Source organism: Suricata suricatta, chromosome 4 (assembly GCF_006229205.1).
Source record: "Suricata suricatta isolate VVHF042 chromosome 4, meerkat_22Aug2017_6uvM2_HiC, whole genome shotgun sequence".
NCBI classification, from domain to species: Eukaryota; Metazoa; Chordata; class Mammalia; order Carnivora; family Herpestidae; genus Suricata; species Suricata suricatta.
In genome coordinates this window covers 116772823-116793352 of record NC_043703.1, presented here as the reverse complement: position 1 = coordinate 116793352, position 20530 = coordinate 116772823, and the positions used below count along the sequence as shown (strand labels likewise).

General features: G+C 47.9%; 1 protein-coding gene and 1 pseudogene across 3 annotated transcripts in view; one reads left to right on the top strand and one right to left on the bottom strand.

The window, feature by feature from the left end:
* TET3 (tet methylcytosine dioxygenase 3) overlaps positions 1–20530 on the bottom strand; it is a 102917-nt gene that overhangs the window by 47184 nt on the left and 35203 nt on the right. For 2 of the 3 annotated variants that reach the window (XM_029937617.1, XM_029937618.1), the window contains one exon: positions 858–2991. In XM_029937617.1, coding sequence (XP_029793477.1) covers positions 858–2991 — 2134 coding nt within the window. The remainder of the gene's footprint in view (positions 1–857; positions 2992–20530) is intronic. The other variant, XM_029937619.1, reaches the window with a different exon arrangement.
* On the top strand, positions 13791–13888 carry LOC115290956 (annotated as a pseudogene).

Here is a 20530-nt window from a genome sequence, read left to right as displayed (position 1 = left end):
TGGCTGTGGTTTTACTGGAAGGCAAGGCTCAGAAATGGACCAATTCTCAGTGCTCTTACCCCTACAGCCTCAGCCACCACCTGATGCAAACTATGTCCAAACCCACAGCTCAGAGCTCTAGGCTTTCAGCCTGGCCAAACCCATCACCCCTTCTCCAAATATGTTTTTGGGGACCAGCACGACCAAGGTAGAGACCTGGGCTGTCCTTATCCCACATGCCTTCCTCCCGAGAGGCCCTTCACCCACCCACTCTTTCAATCAGGCCAATGTTATTTCTTGTTTGGCTGTTCGTGACACCTTTCTTATAGGTTCCTCCACCAGGCAGGCTTTCCTCCTCACCACAAGCCAGAAACGTCTTTCAGGAGCACAGGTGGCAGGTCATTACTTGCTTTAAAACCCTCAGGAGCTCACTATTACCTCTGAGATCAAGTCAGACTCCTGACGTCAGGTCATCATGCTGTGGAAGATCTGGCCCCTGGCTGCATCTCAGGTCACCTTTTGTTCATACCCACATATACTCCTCTCCTTCTGGTCCCCCTAGGCCAAACGCAGTCCAAGTAAGCCCCACCCTCTCACAGCCACCAAGCTCAGGCCTCAACACACAAGTACCACCACCTCCCACAGGAAGGCCTCCATGATGCCTTTGCCTCCATTTGTGCAACAAAGCACCCATACCTCCACTGAGGTGCCCCATCATTATCTGTTTCTTTCAATGTCTTTTCTGCTAGCCTGCAAGCTCTATTGTCCCCAGCCTCCAGCAGGATGACTGGCACACAGTAAGTGTTTGCTAGACAACAGAATGAGTCTAGAAGCCCAAGCCCATCAGGCTTCTTTCCCTGATACCCAGGTGGACTTACCAACACAATCGCAGGTGGGGAACTCAGCCTGGGCTCTCTTTGCAGGTGTGTCCAGCAGACTCTTGGTGGGTGTGTCCAGGTACTTAAGAGGGGACTCCAGGAAGCCACTGAGGGTGGGTGTGAGTGGGTTCTCAGCCTTGGTGGGTGTGGCCTCCTGGCCTCCCTCCTCTGAATGGAAGCAGGTGGTTGAGAGCACAGTCACAGCCCCCGAGGATTCTATCTTGATTTGCTTGGGGGAACGGGTAGAAAAAGGACTCTCAGGGGCTGGGAGACATGTTGGCTGGTTCTCGGGGTCCTGAATGGGCACAGATGGGGGGCCAGGAAGCCCAAAGCTATCCCCAAATTCAGCTTCAAACTGCCGGATGAGCTCTTCCAGCTTGTCATCAGCAGGGGGAAGAGGGCCGGCGGAGCCCGGCTGCAGGGTCACCATCGGGCTAGGGGGTCTCATTTCCTGAGTAGGGGGCAGCAGGCTGTCCCCGGAGGGACTAGGTGCAAATAGCGCAAGAGAAGGTTCTGGGGGCAGGGGGACAGCAGAGCCCTGTGAAGCGGGGACAGGGGCAGGTGGATGTGCCGGCGCATCCTCAGAGGCTGAGGACCTCAGTCCTTCCAGGACAATCTGCCGCAAAGGCAGGAAGAGAGGCTGTGTTTCCCGTGGCCTGGACTTCTTGATCTGAATGGGCTTCCGGACACTGGGCTTGATCCCAGAGGTGGCTTTCTCGGTTCCCACGGGACCTCCAGCTGGTGCCAGGGGCTTTTTCTTCTTCTCCTTCAGTGGTCTGTCTGGAGGCCGTGGGGCAGGTGAGCTTGGTGGTGCCCACCAGCCCGGAGCAGGAGGCTCCGATGGAGGGGGGAAGGAGGCATCGTGGGCCTGGTCCAGGAAAAGAGTGCGCTTATGGTGAAGGTGCTGCTGTAGGGCGGTCTGGGCCTTCTGGTGGGTGTCAGGCTCTGCGGGTGCTGCGGGAGCCTCCCTCTGGAGCATGGGTGATGGGGACGGGACTGGGGAAGAAGAGGGTACCTCCACCTTGATCTTGGGCTTGGTGGGCAGAGCCTCAGGCCGCTTGAATACTGACTGGATGTAATCACTGGCGCTGCCCAACAACTGCTCCAGTTCAGCCATGGGGTCAGGGCTTGGGCGAGGCATGGGCCAAGAGCTCCGAGGAGTTGCTGGTGGGGTGTCAGTGCCCCAGGCTTCAGGAAACTCTGTTCTAGGAGTTGCTGGAGGGAAGGCAGGGCTATCAGGAGCAAAGGATGCATGCTCTTCAGCGGGGACCACAGGCCATGAGGGGGGCCGGAGGTAGGGCTGGGGAGACCGGAAAGGGGCAGGAGGGGACAAGGCCTCAGGGAGGGGGCAAGAAGCCTGGGAGGTGGAGTGGGAAGGCTGAGGGAGGGCAGAGGAGAGCTGTGTGAGGGCCTCAATGGCAATGGCCGTCTGCAGGCTGATGTTCTTTTCCTTGGCGATGCTCAGGGCACTCTGGGACAGGGGCAGGCCCTCTGGGGGAGGTATTTGGGGGACCTCAGAGCTGAGAAGTGGCCTGGTGCTGGGTGCTGGGAGGCCAGCCTCACCAGAAGGTAGAGTCCCTGGGAGCCTGGGCCGTTCTTCACCTCCCTCCACGACCACAGACTTGATCTTCCCCTCCAGCCACTCGAGGTAGTCAGGGCATTCTGGGCCATCGCAGTTGCAGTTGGGTGGCTTCATGCCATGTCGAGCGAGGGCCAGGGCCGTCTGCAGTGTGTCCAGGTCTTCGCTGCCAGCGGAGCAGCCCTCGGGCCCTGACCGGGGTCCCTTGCTGTTGTTCCCAGCCTCGCGACTCATCTCACGGTTGAAGGTTTCATAGAGCCGGGTGCTAAGGGCCCCGTAAGAGGACACAGCTTCGGCCACAGCCGAAAAGGCCACCAGATCGTGGGCATCTTCCAGGCGAGCAGTGTGAGCTGAGCCCGGGGCAGCGTCCCAGTCGGGCTTCTGGTCTACTCGCCAAGGACCCCCAGTCCCCAGCAGACTGGGGCCAGCAGGTTCTCTAGCACCATTGACCGGCGCCCCTGAGGCGCTTAGCTGCCGTGAGTCCCCATGGTACACTGGCCCTGAGTCCATCTGACCTGGAACAGGTCCATCAACTGGGCTGAGCTCTGAGCCTGTCTGAAGAAAGAGAGAGAGAGAAAGAGAGAGGGAGAGAGGGAGAGAGAGAGAGAGAGAGAGAGAGAGAGAGAGAGAGAGAGAGAGAAAAGGAAAAAGATGAGCCACACTATTAGAAAAACACTGTCCTGCATCATACCATTCAGATGCACACCCAAACCTGCCTTTCTTGCATGATCTGTCTCCGATACAGTTTGAACCTGAATTCATCTTCATCTTCATGTCTCCTTTCCCAGCTAGCTGCACCAACAAAAATGAAAGCTGGGTCTTTAAAAAGTCCTAATCCAGAATTCTAAATGTTGCTCAGGTCCTTTTACAGCCTAAGATCAATCATACTGATGAGGCTCCCCAGAAACCAAGCATTTCTTAAGGAGCCCCCCAAAGATCTGTAACTCTCAATAACCAAAGTGACACCAGGACCATGTTGATTTTGGTTTTTGTCAAGAGAAAGCTGACCAAGCACACCAACCAGCAATATGCCGTACATGTTCAGTGTGTGAGTGTACAGGGAGGGAGCGAGCAGCTCTGATGAACAAATGCAGCCTGAGCAAGGGGTCAGCCAGAGCTTTTCAGTGGGAAGGAACCCACAGTTTTTTTCCCTCTGCCTGTTACTGTCCTCACTTAAGTCCTGGCTGAGCTCCGAGAGCTGGCAACAAGATGACTTTCCCACTCCCAGCCCCTAGCCCCAGGGAAACACTGATGATTGGACACTGCGTGCACTTAGCCCCCGTGTGGAGCCGGTCATACCAGTAACAAGCAAGTTGCTATGAGGATGAAGATCCAGGTCTCTTCCCAAGCCCAAGATCCACCACTATACTTGATATCCAGCAAAGCTCAAGAAGGGGGACGGCATCAAAGGGAAGGAGCCAGGTGGCCCAGACCAGCAACTTAGAAGTTAACACAAAGATGCAAATTCAGTTTGCAGAATTCATCCCTCCAGAAAGGAAAGCTCTTCCTTATAACAGAATGCCAACCAAAAAAAATATACATAGGAGGGATGATGGATTTGGAAAGTTCTCAGTGGATGCTACAATTAGCAGGTGAAAGCCTGATGGGACACAGGATATATACACGGTCTCAAAGAATCTCCTCAAAAATCACTGAGAATAGTAAAGAGATTTGGCAGACCCCTCCCTTAACTGAATGATCAAAGTTATCACCAATATTGCAACCAACATCGTGAGATTCTTGATATGATACACTGAGAAGGTTATAGCCTCACTCACACAGAACTCCAGCCAAAATGTATAACCTGAGTCTAATTATGAGGAAACATCAGATAAATCCAAGCTGGAGGACATGCAAGATAGTACCTGGATTGTTTTCTTCAAAAATTTCAAAGACAAGAAAGACCAATATCTCTGCAAAAGTCTTCAGCTTACTGAAGACACAAAACAGTGAGATGCATGCTCATGGGTCAGATCTTGGATTGGGGAAAGCAGTTTGAAGGTACACCATTGGGACATTTGATGCAATTTGAATATGGACATGGATAAGATCACACCATGTCAATTTCAGTCTTCTTGACTTGGATTATTTTACTCTGATTATGTAAAAGAATGTCTTTGTCCTTAAGACACACACACACACACACACACACACACAAGTATTCAGGGTAAAGGAACAAAGTATCTCTAACTAACTCAAGTGGTTCAGAAAAGTATTACATACATATAAAAAATATACACACATACAGAAAATGACAAAGTGAAATGTGAACAGTTTTCGTATGTGGGAGTCCCAGATACTTTTCTTGCAACCTTTCTATAAACAGTACAATAAACAGAGGATTAAAACAATACTAGTCCTTGGACTGTCAGATGTGGCCATCCTGGGCTCCAAAGCAGTGGTGGGAGGGCGAGATTTGGGATCAGCCCTGTGGGAGGTGAGAAGAGGCCCCATCTATGGTTCCCACCCATCCTTGTCATTGCCCCAACTCTGGTCACCAAGGATTCTCATGCTTTTCCAACAGACTTTTCTGAGATTTGCACGTGCAGTTCTTATTGCCAGGAATGCCCTGCCCAGCCTCTGTGGGGCCATTCGGGCTTATCCTTCAAGCACCAGCTCAATGTCACATCCTCCCCGATGTGACCTAGATGGCAGACATACCCATGGCTCCTTCCCCTGGGCTCCACAGCACCTTGTAGATGCCTCTATTAGCACATTTCATACACTCCTACCATTACTCAAGCAGCTGCCTCCCCTGCCATACGGTAGCTCCTTCAAGACAAAGTCCAAATCATAACCACTTCTGCACCTCCTGCTTACAGCTGCTGCAGCAATACCCTAGCAGCCCTGGGAAAGGCTTCTTATCCCCCACTGGCCACGGACTATGCTGCCTTTCCTGACCATCTCTCTAAAGGCGGAACTAGGAAAGAAACTTTTCCCCTAGGAATGTGGTTGATCACCCAGTAGTCTCTTCCCTCCTCAGAAACCTAAACTAACATGATAGCAAAGGCTACAAAGTCTGAGGTGGCCAAATTTTACACGCTTCTGTGTAAAAGACAGAAGGAGCATGCAACACCCAGAAGAAGAAACATGAGGGAGTAGTGTGGATTTACAAAAACAGTGTCAGGAAGACTAATGCTGTGTGAGCTGAGGCTTCCCCAAAATGGTCAAGACAACTAAAAGGATTTTAAAAGTTATTTTTGGTTTGTGAATAAGAACAAGGAAGGGCTAGGCTGGCGCTTGTGCCTCTGAATTTCCTGGGAAAGAAAATGCTCTTCAGACCAAAAAAGACAAGAAAGGGCAGAGTGGACACAAAAAGGAGGGAAAGTGAAGCAGGATGGGTGGGGAGATTTTAAGAAACTCTCAACTCCAGTATCTCAGTCAGAGGATCCCCCTGATCCATTCCTCAATACCTGCTGGTGATCCAGGAAGAAATGAGCCGCCAGGAAAAGATGCCTTCAGGCAGGCAAAGGGCAGGGATCGTTCTGACTTAGTCCGCTGAGAGAGATCTGTCCCAGTAAGATTCCTGAATGGGTAACTAAGGGAACCAACCACAAAGAGCCAGGTTCAACAAAGGCCATCAACCCGTCAACATCCAGCGAATCCGTTTTTGTGTCACATGGTCATCCGACCAGGAGATGGGGAGACACCCTGCCTCACAGATCACAAACTCAAGCAAGCAAGGCAGTTCGAGGGCTGCAGGCCAAATCAGCAACAGATCGGTTTTGTTTGGCTGATAAAGTATTTCTGTTTGTTTGTCTTGCCAACACTAAAAAAAGATCCAATTTTAGATGAAACCCAGATTATCTTGAAGGTCCACACTTCCACCTGGCAGATGAGCAATAACTACGGCTCCAGGCCACGCCCACACTCACCATCTGCTTTCTTAAAACCAAGGCCAGGGGTCACAGGTTATTCATTAATTGCCTGATTTAATAATCACTTCATTCATTTGGGTTACTTGCCAAGCCCTTGTAGGCATTTGCACTTGCAACTTGGGCGATAGATGCTGAAGTTGCCTAAGGTCTGACGTGATCCCTCTGCGGGCCAGAGAATTAATCACAGAGCCACACGGGCTGGCTCTCCACGAGCGGGATGACCAGGCTCAAACTCAAGTGGTCTATCAATTGGAGGGGGCAGGTCATTAGTGGTCTGCCGCAGGGCTCTGTCCTCAAAACTGTCCTGTTCAACAGAGTTATCCAGAATGATAGAGAAGGCAAACTTATTAAATAAGCAGATTTTGAAAATAAGAGGGATAGAGCCATGTTGACTGACAGGACCCGGTGCCAAAAGATCAACCAGGCAGGAGAGGAAAAAAATCGAACAGGGTGAACAGGGTCTTTCTTATATTTAGGCCCCCAATCAGGTATATGAAAATCTAACACGGCAGTAGTGCACATAAAACTGGTTTTGGAATCAGGAGAGGAGAAAGACTCACTGATGATACACACAATATGATGATTTGGCAACTTCAATTTTTTTTTTCATGTTTAATTTGGAGAGAGTGAGAGAGAACACAAGCAGTGGGGAGACAGACAGACAGACAGAATCTGAAGCAGGCTCCATGCTCTTAAGCTGTCAGCACAGAGCCCGACACGGGGCCTGAACTCACGAACTGCAAGATCATGATCTGAGCCAAAGTCAGCCACTTAATGGACTGAGCCACCCAGGTGCCCCATGATCTGGCAATTCCAAAAGGTCTTATAAGTCAGGATTTTTTTCCAACTTCTTTACTGCAATCCACAGCAAGAAATACATCTTACAACATGACCCATTATATGCTTATATAGAAGTTGGCAAAATAGTATTTTCCCTTACTAGACACACAAATCCCTCCCTCTCTCTTGCAGCTTGCAACCTTGTAAGTTTTTATAGTCCACTAGTGGGTTGCAAGCCATGGCTGGACACACACACAGCTATGACCTGACTGGAATAGGACCCACAACACAGGTACTGACAGCCCCACTGTGCCCAGCCATCCCTGCCTGAACCAGGGTGTCCCTGGAGGCTGCCCCTAAGGGGGCACAGAGCAGAGCAAGCAAGGCTGTTCAAAACCATAGCGGAACAGGTCCCTTTGGGTTCTAAAAAAGATAAAACTCACTGAAGTCTTTAAACACCTGAAGTCCGTCAATAGACTGTTTCTAGTGACTTTAAGGGAAAGAATTAGAAAATGGGTAAAGCTTTAGAGAAGTGAACTTAGGCTCAATTTAAGGAAGACTTAAAAAACTTTTTTAAATGTTTATATATTTTTCAGAGAGGCTGGGGCAGGGGAGGTGGAGAGCACAAGATGGAAAGGGAACAAAGACACAGAATCTGAAGGAGGTTCCAGGCTCTGAACTGTTAGCACAAAGCCCAATGCTGGGCTAGACCGCATCAGCTGTGAGATCATGACCTGACCTGATTGAGCCACCCAGATGCCCCTAGGGAAGACTTTTACAACTAAGAGATGCTAATGCACTGAATCATGTCCCCCATAACAACAAGAAGGCAGCAAGTCCTTATCAATGGAGACTTGAAAAAGGAATGACAGTTATGAGGTGATTACTGGCAGAGAGGCAGGACGATGTTGGAGGGTGGACACTAGTTGAGGCCCTTGAAATCTCAGTTCAGAAATGCCCCAGCTCTAAACCCCTCCAAGCTGTCTCCCACAATCCTTGCTCCCCTCTGGGCTCCAGCAAGTGTCGCTTCAAGAATGTTCCCCAACGTCTGCTTTTTGTCTAGACACCTCTCAGCTTACCTACCTCCAGCTAGCTCCAAGCTCTCGGACATGTTACAAGCCCAGTGAGAGTCAACTTGTCTCAACTTGAACTCCTCTCTCCCCACATACAAGAGCCTCTTTTCCAATTTCCTATTCTTTTCAGCATGCTTACACTCGCCAATATTCCCAGCTCCAACGTGACGGTGTTCTTCCAATGCACCTAGTCACCAGATCCAAACAATTCTAAGCGAGAACACGTCTCTGTTCTATCTCCTCACTCCCCATTCCTGTCCCTAATTTGAGCCTTGGTGTGTGTCCACACTTTCTTATTGTCAACCTACCAGTGGCCCCTTTAAGCAACTCTATGTGGCCTCAGCCCCCACCTCAGCCACTATCTCTGTTGCTGATGATGCCTCACCTTCCCTCGAGACTCCCAGCACACTCGCAGGGCCCAGCCACTAAGCTGTGAGGAAGTCCAGGCCACACGCAAAGGCTACATGCAGGTGTCCGAGCTGACATTCCAAGCAGAAGTCCAGCCAATAGCTGCATCACCTGCCAAATGTGTGAGTGAAGGAATCCTTCAAGGATTTGAGCCCAGGGGTCAAGTTACCTCCAAGTTTTGAGCCTCCCCAGCAGAGGCCCTAAAACATCAGGGACCAGAGCCAAGCCTCCCATGCCATATCCTCCTTCTGAATCCAGGGGCTCCGTGAGCATAATGAAGTGATTGCTTTATGCCACTGAATTTTGGAGTGGCATAAAAACCAGACTGTACTTCAGGAACATTAAGACGTTTATAAGTGAAAAGAGACAGACCATAAACAAATGCCCTAAAGCATATGAGTGCCATGAAAGCCGTCTACACAGGGTGGGAGTCACTTCTATCTGAGCAGGGTCAGGAAAGGTCTCACATTGGGGGAATCTGGCTGGCTCAGCTGGTAGAGCAGGTGACTTCTTGATCTCAAGTTTGTGAGTTTTGAGCTCCACATTGGGCATAGAGATTACGTTTAAAAAAAGAAAAAGAGAAAAAGAAAAGATCTCACTTCAAAGTAACCTGGGGATAGGCAGGTATTGTGGAGGAGGGGGAGGAGAAGGAATTCCAGGAGGAGGGAGGACCATAGGAAAAGCACAGATTTCTGAGAAGACCTGCAGGTGCGAAAGGTTAAGCTGTGGAGCATTACTTGAGCACGAAGTGCGGTGAGGACAGGGGTGTGGCTTGCAGCATGAACAAAACAGCTGATTTACCTTTTAGGAGGGGCAACCAAATGACCCTGTAGGACTCAGACTGCTGGTGATTTACAGACCAGTTAGGAAACTAATGCCACCAGGATAAGAGCCTGAACTAAGGCAACAGCAGGGACATGAGGATGAACCATGGTGATGGAAACAATGATTAAATGTAGGGGCTAAGACAAGAAATGGAATCAAGTGCCTCCTGATAACGTCCTCCTTCAGCAGTCCTTGCCCACTGTAGAGTCTGACCCAGGTCCCACAGTCACCATGCACGGCCACCTTCTGTGATCTCCTCCTGTGAGGGTGACCAAGTATACTGTCAGCCCCTGCACTAAAGCTTCCTTCACACCTTCAGAACCTTGCAGAGGGTCCTCAGTATATGTTCAAGAAGAACTGCTGCTTCTTCCTCCCGGGAAGGGGCTGCCAGCAGCCTCTTCACCCCTGTCTCTTGAGAGGAAGGCCCGCAAAGCTCACGGCAGAGCCGGTGGTTGCTCCTCTACTAGGCACCTGTCAACGACGCACACACTATTCAGGTCTGTGAGGCTGCCGGTGCTGTCAGGAATTCCTTTGCCATAAATGCCTTAGGAACATAACAACTGATCTTGGAACAGCTTGGCCCGACTCTGCCCTCCACAGAAAGGCCCAGCAAAAGTGGGCCCCTTCTTATGGCCTCTTTCCAGGTAAAAAACTCCACCTTGGCCTCACTGGCATCCACATGCCCCACCTTATCCAGTACATTCCCTGCCTCACAGTGTGACCAGCAAGGCTCTGACTCATCTCAGGCTCAGCCTTGTGCAAGCTGGGGGTGCCCTCCCCTCAATGGTGGGGGGGCAATGGGGGCTTGTTACTAGAAGACAGAGTAAATGCCCTTCTCAGATCCAAAAGAGATTTAATCCATCACCCCACTTAATGAAGACTTGGCAAGTGCACCCAGCACTGCCAACCTGGCACAATTCTAACGCTGAGGGGACTCCAGGTCTCCCTCTAAAGGTCTAGGAACACCTGGTCGGGACTCCCAAGGTCCCTCCCACCTCCCCGTTTACAGCCAACTCCTTCTTCGGCTCCCAATTCCCCAAAGTTGGCCCCCCAGACATCTGCAGGTATTCAACAACAAGACCCCACCCTCCCCACCTGAGGGGGTCCAGAGAGGTGTGGAACTCCATCCCCAAACATCTCGTTTTGTGTATAACACAGGGAGAGAGGGGCAGAAAAATACTACATTTTCCCAAGTCTTTCCTGGCTCTCAGAGTATCGATACACTGAAACCAAATCAGCAAACCCGTATCAAAGGGAAACAGAAGAAAGGAAGATAAAGACTACTATCTTGAGAGATCAAAGTCCTCGTTGACTATACCATTTTAGGGCCTCGAGGAAAGGGGGAGGCAGAAGAGGCACAGAGTCCAGAGGGCTGTTCTGCTGACCGTCAGCACTTACACACCATGTTAGAAGAAACGTGTCTGGGAAGGTGTATCCAGCCAGAATGAAAAAGTCTGCAGTCAACAAAGCCCAGTAGCTGAAAGGTAGGGCCGGTCTGGGGTGCATCCTCTACAGTGGGATCTCCAAGAATGAATTCTCATGAGATTCCAAGAGAGTGGTGGCTGATCACCACCCAGCTGGCCAGTAGATCCCACCCAGCGCTTTCCCGCCTCGCCCCAGCTCAGCTCCCTGCCCTCCAGCAGCGGTTCAGGAGGGTGGCCTTCCCAGCTCCGCCCTTTACCCCTTGGCCTAGAGGTCGGCAGCCAAGCCCTCCCTCCCCTCCCCCAAGCCTCGCATAGCACAGCGGCTGTATTTATGGCACGTTTTGTCTAGGAATGATCAATTATTCATCTCTTAAGAGGATTCTCCCCTCCTGGGATTTACTGACGAAACAAATCTGTGAGTGGGGAAAGAGACCCCTTTCAGTGGGTGTGCACATCTGCCTGCCTGCGGGTGTGGGTGTGTATACAGTGGCTGGCCCACTGGGTCCCATGTCTGCACTCCTCACACTAAGCTCTCTGCAAACAGCAAATCTCGGGGGGTTATGTCTAACTTCTGGAAACTGTCACGTATTGGCTGTGTGAGGTGGGGGGCGGGGAGGAAGTGGCTCTAGTGGTTAGCATGAACATATCAATAAAACACTTAAAATCTAATTTTTTTCTGATTACAAATTGGATACAGATGCAGCGGATCTCTCAATGGCTGGGATGATGCTTGGGAAAAAAGCTGAATTAGACCTGATGACCTCAGACCTAATTCCCTGAGTTCACCAGATCTGGCAGAAGCGCAGGGCTGTCAGTGTTCATGCCCTCTGACCCAACAATAATCAATGAGGTTTCAGGGAAGAAAGGAAGAGGAACTAGGAAAAGTCTGAGTAACTCTGACAGAACACTTTTAGATAGGCTGAGTATCATGCTAATCACTGCCCACTCATTTATTTTCTCCAACCATCATAAACTTCTACAAGATAGGGAGGTACCTCCACAGATGAAAACCCTGAACACAGGCTAAATAACTTGCCAAGACCACAGAGCATCCAGAAGAGCACAGCGATTTTTAACCATTAAGTATTCCTGATCTCAATTCAGGAAATGTAAACAAAATAAGACAATTAAAGAAATAAAAAAGTTCCATGTGCCAAAGATTTCCCCTGAAGCATTAATAGTGAATAATTACAAATACCTTAAGTGCCCCAACAATAGTGGAATGGTTTTAAAGTGTTGTTAGTTCTTTTTCACAAAAAGAAAATGGGGAATAAACAAATCAGAGAAATACAAAATAAGGCCACTGTGAGACTCCATTTTATAGTTACTATATAGCATTTAGTTTTGCTTTATCCTGCTGGTATATACTAGAGAAAAATCATCAATGTCCAATCGTTCCTAGTATCATTGGCTATTTTTTAAAAATATTTTGTCTTTAGGTAGTTTTAATATTTTTGAGAGCAGAGAGAGAGAGAGAGAGAGAGAGAGAGAGAGAGAGAGAGAGAGAGAGACCATGCGCACACAAGCATGAGCCTGAGTGCAGTAGGGGCAGAGAGAGAGAGGGAGACACAATCAGAAATCCAAAGACAGGCTCCAGGCTCTGAGCTGTCAGCACAGAGCCTGATGTGGGGCTTGAACTCATGAACCACAAGATTATGACCTGAGCCAAGGTGGGACAGACGCTTAACCGACTGAGCCACTCAGCCACCCTTCACTGGCTATTTTTGAAATAAGTACTGATACAATGCTCACACGATGACTGTTATTTCTTTTATGAATACTTGTCTCAGGCCTTTTATTCCACATGGCAACCTCTCGTTGGAAAATAAAGTATATAAAAATACATTCTTTCATCGTAAGTGTTATTGTGCATATGTATTAGCATACCTCTTTAGTTTACTTATGGTATAGCAGGATGCTAATATATCACTTAACGTACAATCTTGGTTAATTAGAATCTAGCTTATTCTATTATAACTTCATTTTAATAAAATGAACAAGATCTCAAAATGAAGAAAAAAAGACTGTTTAGCTGATATTTTGCCCTCACCAGTTACAAGCTCTGTGAACTTGCACAAGTTAGTTAACCCGTGTCTCATTTTTTTTATCTGTAAATCTGGGGTTAAAAGCTACCTTCCCTGTGCCTTTGTTTCCTCATCTGTATATCAGAGGTTAATCACAGTACCTAACCTCACAAGGTTGTCACGACTAAACAAATTAACACGTGCAGAACACCTTTAACAGTACTAGGTACATAATAAGCACCATGAAAGCATACTTTAGTTTCACAGCAAGTGCTGGTGGGCTTAGCAGGAATTTTTTTCCTCATATACCACAGGTAGAAGGCAAAACAGAGGAACCATTTTGGAAAGGTTTGTGGTGTTTCTTTGAATGTTAAACATACATACACCCCATCGTCTTGCAATTCCACTCCCAGAGAAACTGCACACGTGCATCAGATGTGTGCCTAAATGTTCACTGCAGCATTACTCATAAAAAATGAATTGTGGAAATAATTCTAAGTGTCCATCAACCACAGAGGGACAATCGAATATTATATAGCAGTGCAAGCAAATGAACCACAGGAACACAAATCTCAGAAACTACATTGAGTTAAGAAATAAAAAGCAAGCCTTGAAAGACTATAGATAGACTACCAATTCTACAAAGCTCAATCAAAAACATAAAATTAAATGTACTATATAAGATTTAATTAAATGTATGTAACTAAAACCTTTTTTTTTTTAAAGCAAGGGAATGATAAACACAAAATTCAAGAGAGTGGTAACTTCTGGAGGTAAAGAAGGGATATAGTTTCAGTGGTGGTTGCAGGTAGTTTCAGTGATGTTGGCAATGTTCTAGTTTTTATCTTGCGTAGGTACTTCACATGGGTGCATTATCATGCTTTACCTGTTTAACGTACATAAAACAGTAAGTCAAGTATCTGTTTCATATAATACATAAGAGAGCTCGCTTTGGCAGCACATATACTAAAACTGGATACAGAGAAGATGAACATGGACCCTTCCCAAGGATGACACCCAAATATACGTAAGAAAAATTACAACACATACTACTTCATCAGTACATGTATAACTGCTTAAAATGATTTAAAAAAACATTTTGAGGTCCTTGGATGGCTCAGTCGGTTAAGGGAACAGTTTTTGCTTTCAACTCAGGTCACGACCTCAGGGTTCCTGAGCTCCAGCGCCAGGATGTCTAAACAGCCTAGCATTTGCTGGGCACTATCCTATGAGCACAGAGCCTGCTTGGATTCTCTTCCTTCCTCTCCCTCTCTCTGCTCCGCCCCAGCTCACACTTGCACACTTTCTCTCAAAATAAATAAGCAAATGTAAAAAAAAAAAAAAGATTTTTTAAAAACAGGGAAATGTCTTAAATGAAAAAAGAAACTCAAGAATGTACTTGCACTCATAAATAGATGCTTTCTGAGGGGTTTTATGACAGGGGAAGTGTTTATATGCTATTTGAAGTGGAAAAATGAAACAAGATTCAAAATATTGCCCAAGAATTCAGTTCTGTTCATGACACACGCTTGTGCACACACACAAAACACCAAGGGAAAATACACACAAATGTTAACAATTCTCACTGCATTGGTGGTACAGAATGGGAATATTTTCTTGTTCATAGACTCCAGAATTCATTTGAAGCATCGGGTTTTTATTTAGGGAGAAAATATAAGAATAGAGTAGGTATAACACACCTGAAACTTCGCACACAGTATGAATGAACAAAGATTGGAAGGGGGCTTCTGGGAGAGGAATTTGTGGATCGCTTCTTCTTGCTATTTCTGTTGCACATTTGTTTGTGTTACCCATCTCCCCAACACACACACACACACACACACACACACACGCACGCACGCACACGGGGAGAGAGGGAGAGTGCGAGAGTGAGGGAGAGAGGAGGATGGGAGGGAGGAGGGAGGGAGAAAGTAGGAAAAATGCTACAAGATGAGCGCACTCTGGAAGGAGAAAATTGGATCTGGGTGAGGTGGGGTGCTGAGCCTGGAGTTCCCTGCCCATTAAAAGTTCTTGGTAGCTCGCTGCACTCCCACCCAAAGTCCAAGGTAAAGCCCCACCACCCAGCGCCCCGCGAAGCCGCCTCCCCCAGCAGGGCCATCCTCTGCTAGAGCGACCTGGCAGCTGCCTGGGTGCGTGCTGGGTGGGGGCGGGGAGCCCAAGCCTGGCACCGCCCCCTGATCTGTGGCCAACACGGCCAGCTCTCCGGACGGAAGCCCCTGCCTCGAGCAGCCGGTGGCGGCCCGGCCAGGGGCCAGCAGGGAGGAAATCGAGCCGACCACATCTGAGGCTTGGCGAAAGACGCAGCAGCTGCCTCCGAGGCCGCCAGCGCACGAGAACCAGGTCAGGACTCAGAGGCGGCTCCTTGGCCAGACAGCAAGACACACGCACACGCACACGCACGCGCCCCTCCGGCAGCCGCTGGGGCCATCGGCCGAGCCACGCAGTGCACGTCCAGATGAGCCCCCATCAACCCCCAGCGAGGCCAGGCACTCCCATAGCTCCACCCACCCGACTGCCCATACCCGGTTCTCACCACCCACCTCCCACCCCCAAGTCTAAACGCGGAGGAAATGAGCAAGCAAACCGGCCACAGCCACAGTCGGCTGAGCACCAACCCTGACCAACAGACCCATGCACTTTCCCTAAAGACCAAACCCACAAAACTTACTGGCCATTCAGGTGTATCAAAGGACAACGCTGATGATGAGAGAAGCCAACAGTTTTGAATCTCTCGTGAGAAATCCTGGATTAAGCAAGTATTTTCATGTTCAAATGTAACCTTTTCAAGTCTTTCAACAACCCAATATCCATTTCAGTGGATGAGCAAATAAATGAGGCACAGTTAAGGATCACACTCCAAGGCTCAACACTGGTGAGTGGCAAAACCCAATCTAACAGCAGAGGGGAGTGTGCCTGCCCATGGCCTCCCAGTTGCCAAGCGTCTCCTCTTTTTGGAGAATGAACTCCCGTATGTGCAGGAGAGTCTCACAATCCATATATTTCAGCCTCCCTCAGAACCCTGTCAAGTGAGTTTGCCCCCATCCCTTCCTTTCTCAAGGACTCAAGAGGACTTAGAATTTTTTTTTCCACTAAAAAAAAAGAATCTTTAAGACACCACCCAAAAATCTGGAGAAAAAGTAATTTTTGCAGAGGAGCCTCCAGCCATCAGTCATAAGACTGACTTCCCATAGTGGGCTAGGCAATGGAAAGGGGAGGGGGGTGCTGCCATTTAGAAAAGCCTGGTGACGGGAAATTAGGATAATTCTATTTATCCTAAACCTGTGGGGGAAAAAAATCACACAGCTCAGTATAAAGCTCGTTATCCACAGGCACTACTGGTCTGTTAGCCCAGACAACTGAAAGATGCCAATAATTTGGGGGTATATGTTCACCTGAAAATCCTGTCAGCAGTGTTGGAGGAAAGGTCTCAGAAACTTTGGCCCCTCCCCATCTCTGAGGGTCAGGGATGATGAGGAAGGCCAGGGGAGCCCTCATCTCTCGGACTTTCCTGTGGCACCCCCCCCCCCACAAACACACACTCACCTCCCTCTCAGTTTCTATGACGCCACTGGATCCTGGGCCTCCATTCTCCATTTCCCCCTTTACCTGCTCAACAGAGCTGCTCTCCATCCTTCTACCCTCACCCTCTGCTCTCCTGTTAACCTCCCCTCCACCCAAGGCTCCACTGCTCAGCCTACAATAACCCTAAGGCTTCCTTTCTCCTGTTCCTGCTCTCCCGCTACATGACACATTTCCACCTGGATGCAACTTAAACCCCACACATTTAAAACCCAAGTCAGCTTCTGTCCCCCGTTTCCCAGCAACTCCTTCTCTGAACACTCCTTTTAAAAAATTCACGTGCAGAGTATTCTGCTGGCACCCTGGCTCCATCACCTCTGATGTCCTCCTCTTTATGTTTCCATATGCAAGCAGACCCTAGTCCTGCCAAATGCTCCGCCCAACAGTGTTTCAGATGTGCCGCCTTTCCATTTGCTCCTCACTTACCTCTCACAGAACAGCTCCAATACGAGGTTCCTGGACTGGCCAGCCACCTCTGCCTTCACCCCAGCATAGGCTGTCAGAGTCCCATTCAACCCACCAAGCCTTGAGCCCACAGCTCAACTCCCAGGCCAGCATGCCTAGTTAATTACTTCTTTTTGGTTTAAATGGAAAGAATAGGCAAGTAAGTTGGTAGGTAAGGCAGATACACATATCAAAGGCAATAAAGATCCTGCCATCTCACTCCTAGGAATTCAGGTTTAAAAATTTGCATTTCAAAAAGTGTTTTCTATGCGTTAATGAAAATGAAAACTCTAGATGAGGGTAAACAGTTTGGTATCTTATAATACAACTCAATGGAATATTATATAGTCATCAAAAACCATAAAGTATGAACACCAAGGAAATATGTTTGCTAAAGTGGGCAGTAAAAATAGCAGAATACCATACTGTATGAGGATTAGGACTACAAATATATAAAACTATGCGGACAAATGAAAAATGAGGGAAGATAGTCCTTTTAAAAAGCAGAAACAGGGGCGCCTGGGTGGCTCAGTCAGTTAAGCGTCTCGCTGCGGCTCAGGACATGATCTCCCGGTTCGTGGGTTCGAGCCCCACATCGAGCTCTGTGCTGACAGCTAGCTCAGAGCCTGGAGCCTGCTTCAGATTCTGTATTTCCCTTTATCTCTGACCCTCCCCTGTTCCTACTCTCTCTCTCAAAAATAAATAAAGAACATAAAAAAGTTTTTAAAGTGGAAACAGCTAGAGTGGCCTCATAGAAGAATAAGAAAATTTCACCCATCGATGCATAACAATCACAGCTTTCATACATGCATACATACGCATTAATTCACAGTTCCCTCCAACAAACGTGGATTGAGTACTTACAACACGAATGCCACTTCTAGGCACTGGGGACACTGCAGTGAATGAGCTGTCTCTGCCTCATGAACAGAGACTTTTTAGATATTTGGATTTGTCTTAGATCTCATTCAAAGGAAAGTTCCTTTAGGACAGACCCACACCACTATCTCTAAAATGTGTACGGCAGCATAAATCTATGGTACACGCTCTGTGGCTTTGAGTAGCTGATAAAAGCATTGAAAACTGATATTAATTATGAGTTTATCTCTGAGTGAAGCAGCCCTTTGTGTTAAAATATCACAGGGACACTAAAACTCACTATAGAGCCAAGGAAAAGTCTGGTGGAAGACCCAAAAGAATAAAGAGAGGTCCAAAGAACAGAATGATAAGAAAGGTAAAGAAGACGTGATTCAATAGAAGATGCAGGGGAGGTAGAGGAACAGGAGGTTCTGTCCCTGCAAAGTGGAAAATAAAGAAGTAAGAACTAAGGAGCTCCCATTTCCCAGAGATGACTACAGTTTATATCTGGTGCCTTTTTTCCTGGGCAACATGCACTTCGTTTATAAAATTAAGATCACTGAATATATTTGGAGTTTTTAAATGCTCACTTCTTCCCTTATTGTATCGTCGGTATTTTCGCATAGTGTTAACTCTCCTTCAAGAGTTTCACCGCGGACAGCTGCACGGCCTTCCCTGGCACATTTGAGGCACATGCACACACAGCAAACATATACAGCACACACACAGAGCATACACACAGCCCCTCAAGTGAATGCTGAGGTTCTCTTGTGTTTTTGTTGCATTCTGATGGCAAAGACGGACTACTGGGGTAGTTTCTCTCCTTCTCCTCCTACCTCTATTTGGGGTTGTGACTCCTCTTGGGATAGGAATGGACAGTTGGCACGATTCAGGGCTCTGGTCAGCCCCAAAAGCTGTAGGTAACAACCCTGACAACAAGTGGGATTTTACTCACATTAGCATAGGCATTTCATCTCTTTCAGTGACAGTTTATAAGTTATGTCTCTGATCTGCCTCTGGGGAGGAATATTATGCAGCCATAAAAAGGAATGATGTCCTGGTACATGGTACAACATAGATGAACCTTGAAAATACTACATTAAGTGAAAGAAGTCAGACCTGAAAGGCCATATACTGTCTGATTGCATTGACATGAAATGTCCAGATTAGGCAAATCCACAGAGACAAAAAGACTAGTGGTTGCCTGAGGCTGAGGGGGAGCGGGGGAACAAAGATGAATTAAATGCTACTGAGTGGTTTCTTTTTGAGGTGATGGAAATGTTTTGAAAGAATAGTAATGTTTTCACAACTCTGAATATACTAAAAAACAATTGTATATCTTACATGGATGTATTATCACAATGAAACTGTAATTTTAAAAAATCCTTTCAAGAAAACCCACATCTCTATTTCCATAAGAAGCTTCAGGACAAAAGCAGAAACAACATGTGCTCAAGAAAGGATGGGTTGAGCTGGTGAGCCCACTCCAAAGGTGAAGGGTAAGGGACAAAGGAATATCAGGAACCTTAACAGAAACTCTTCTTTGTAACTCCTTCACAGGATCTGACACTTCCTTTATTTCCCCATTGAGTCACAAGTGAAAATGAAAACAAGAGAGGTCTTAACTCAGGGTGAGCGCTGGCAGTCAGAAGCGGGAGAGCACCTTCCACTCTACCACCACAGCCAGAAGGGAAGAGCTCCTCAGGACAGCAGGGGCATGGTACCCGCTACAAGGAGCAGAAAGCAGGCTGGTGTGGCCAAGAGCTGTGTGTAGAGAAAGAAAGAGATGGGCTCTGAAGATGCATAGGCAAGGGTTCCCCAAACTAAGAACCACTGACATAAACTCCACCGATCAGCTGAGCAGTCATAGGTAACAGTCATGAAAGGTCCTTACTGAAGGAGGAACAAGAATAAGAAGAAAAATTGGGCAAGGGTATCTGCAAGAGGTTGAGTAAAATAAGAGCAAGTAAGACAAAGACTATATATTAAGCAATTACATGCCCTTAAAAAGTGTAATGCAGACCATTTTATTGAAAAATGAATCATGTTTTTGACATCCACAATACAAGAGGGTACTGCCACTGCCCAGTAGCCTTACAGTCAACTACCTGCTAAGTGTTCCCTGTCATGTGAAGGACCGCTCCAGGACCTCCATGAGGCAACCCGGGGCAGGTGAGCAGGTGACTTAAAATACTCAAGCCCAGCTTTGAGACATATCCCCAGCTCCCACTTTAGCTGGAGATGAACAAGTCCTAGCCACTAACCCCAAAACTGCTGGGGGAGGGAGATTAAAAATCACATCCCCAACCTGAGAATGTCACTCCTCAGAAAGCAGCGGCCGTGCCCCACCCAAGACCACTGTCCTCGCTCCTCAGCTTGTTCTCAAGGGAAAGGCTAGACCAGTTTTAAAGTCCCTCTGTCTCCCCTGCTATGGCCTTGATCTCTGGCCAACAGCAAATCAGCCAGGAAAGGGGCGGGGGTGCGGTGCTGTGGCCTGGCATTGCACAAGACAGAGGGGCAAAGGCAGGAGAAGGCAGGTGGCTGATGACAGAGACCCAGCAGCGAGGTGTTCACCTGGAGCTGGGGGCATGTGAGCAGGACAGCAAGTACTTCAGCAGAGAGACCAGCAGGCCAGCCCAATCTTTCTAAGATTATCCTGGATAAGTCATTTTATCTCTGGGCCTCAAATTTCTCACCTGATTTAAAAAAATTCTTTACAAGTATCAGGAAAATCTGAGGATCTGCTCTAGATTAAAGGAGACTAAGAAACCTGAGCACAT